This window comes from Malurus melanocephalus, unplaced genomic scaffold (genome assembly GCF_030028575.1).
Source record: "Malurus melanocephalus ecotype Western Australia unplaced genomic scaffold, MMel_1.1 scaffold_1306, whole genome shotgun sequence".
Lineage (NCBI taxonomy): Eukaryota > Metazoa > Chordata > Aves > Passeriformes > Maluridae > Malurus > Malurus melanocephalus.
Window position 1 is genome coordinate 41,673 of NW_026624538.1, and position 2,161 is coordinate 43,833.

The following is a 2,161-nucleotide window of genomic DNA, read 5'->3' on the forward strand; positions in this document are numbered from 1 at the left end:
CCTGACAGGCAGCCATGGTTACAAGGTCAGTTTTAGGAATGGGGCTTCTCTTCCACAAGAGTTGGTCCCTTGCCCTCCAAAGCTGAAGTGATCAAGACATTTGTGTGCTTAGAGGATTAAAAACTCAATTTTATGTGCAGTGTTTGACAGTCTGGGTGTGAATTCCTGCCCATGGTGCATCCTGGAAATGCAGGGAAAGCACATTGTCAGCTGCCAGAGCCCTTTTTTTGGGATTTTGAAGTGCCTCAGTGGAAGAGGCAGCATGATGGGAGAACAGCATGATCCATATTTGAGAGAAGAGGAGAATTAAGATACAGGAGAATTAACTTGGCCGAGGTCACTCAGTAAATCTGTAGCTGAGCTGGGAATCAACCTCCATCTCCTGGCATCCAGTGCAGGGCTTTAAGCATTAAGATTATTTGGAATAGTAAAGATCCTTAAACAAAGGGGAGGGAAAAATAAAAGGGAGAAAGCTGCATTGCACATAATTTGAAACATTTTTTCTTTGCAATATGGGAAATGTTTGAACTGTAATTGAGAACTGACATGTAAAGTTGATCTCTTTGGAGGCTGAGGGAAAAATAAAAGTAATTAGAGTTCAGCAGTAAATTTTCCAAGAATTAGGAAACCTTTTAGGATTCTGGAAAAGTCAACTCTATTTTTAGATTACTTTATCAGTAAGTAGAGGTTTATATTTTTTCCTTCCACATTAATACAGAGGGTAGGGATTACAACTGATTAAAGTCCTTTGGGGAGTTTTATCCTTCAGTGAATCTGTGCTTTGTGTAGTCCTGCTCTGGAGGACTCAAATGCCCAGGGCTGGGCTGGTACAGGCTCCAGGGGGACAAGGACAGCTGTATTTTCTTCTCTCAGGGGAATTTCTCCTTCCAGAAAATCCCCTCCATTGCCTCCCCTCCTCCTTCAGCCCTGGACAGGAACTGAAGAAAAATCTTGTATTATTCTGTCTTGTTTCTTACAACATTTACAGAGCAAACCTTCTATAATACAGGAACTAAAACATGGTCAAACACTGCTTTTGATGTATTTCCTAGATTTGAATCCTCCTGATGTATTCTAAGAGCTCTGGTCCGACTGATCTTACCCTKCTTTTAGCACGTTAATTGTAATTGGTAAAGCATTACAGAGTTAAGCGAGGCTTTAAAGTGTGACTTGAAAAGGAGGATGGGCTCAATTTGCTGTTCTGGAATATGGGAAGAGTTTATAAAGAGCAATAATTTAATATAGGTGATGTTTAGTGCAGTCTGGCCAAGATTTGGCTCTCCTCTCTTGGGGAAGGGCAGTCTCCTGCACAGCAGAGATGCTGCTGCTCTCTGCTCCTCTGGGCAGGACARGGCAGAGTTAAAGCTGTGCCTGAGCTGGGCTTACACTGACTGTGCTGCTTGTTAGGAGWTCTCTGACTCATCAGTCTCTGCGATTCTCCAGCCTTTCTTAAAATTGAAACCAGCCAATTTCTGACTAAGATGAGCCCGGGAGCCTCTCTGTCAAAAGCAAATCGATCCCTTACTTGTTTACTCTGTGCCCTTTATAAACACCGCCCTCCTTCCTTAAAGAAATGACTTTTTGGGTGGGTACAGTGGATACTCTTAGGAAGTAAGAGAGGGAGTTTTGCAGGGAGTCACTTTAACATATAATTAAGACTGAAAACTCGCAGCSATCATTTTTAGCATGAACGGGTGACCCCAGTGCTGCTGCAGCCTCTTCCCTACGCTGTGGAAAGCTTTACATCGCCCCGGGGTGAAGCTTTAGCTGGTTTGGAGCCAGGCTTTGGTGTGTCAGACTCCCACCGGGTTTGCCGGGTGTTTATTGCCGTGTTCCCACAGCCCCAGCCCGTTCCCGGAGCACCCCTAATCCCCATCCCGGTCCCTAATCCCCATCCCGGTCCCTAATCCCCATCCCGGTCCCCAATCCCGATCCCGGCCTTACCGCGGGGCACATCCACCTGGTGCCCCCGGCCCACGCTCTGCCAGTAATTCAGCAGCCTCTCCTGCTCCTCATCGTCCATGCGCTCGGCCGCCTCCTCCTCCAGGCTGCTGCCGTGGCTGTGGTACGCGGAGTCGGGGCTCTCCTCGGCCAGCCCGTCCAGCTCTTCCAGCGTGATCGCGGCCGGTCCGCCGGCTCCTCCCGCACCGCTCATGCGGCA

General features: G+C 47.7%; 1 protein-coding gene across 1 annotated transcript in view; it reads right to left on the reverse strand.

Annotated features, from left to right (window-relative positions):
- LOC130586784 (heme-binding protein 2-like) overlaps positions 1–2,155 on the reverse strand; it is a 17,134-nt gene extending 14,979 nt beyond the window's left edge. The window contains exon 1 of the mRNA XM_057387692.1: positions 1,945–2,155. Within this exon, the coding sequence (XP_057243675.1) occupies positions 1,945–2,155 (211 nt within the window). The remainder of the gene's footprint in view (positions 1–1,944) is intronic.
- Between the last annotated feature and the right edge of the window lie 6 nt (positions 2,156–2,161).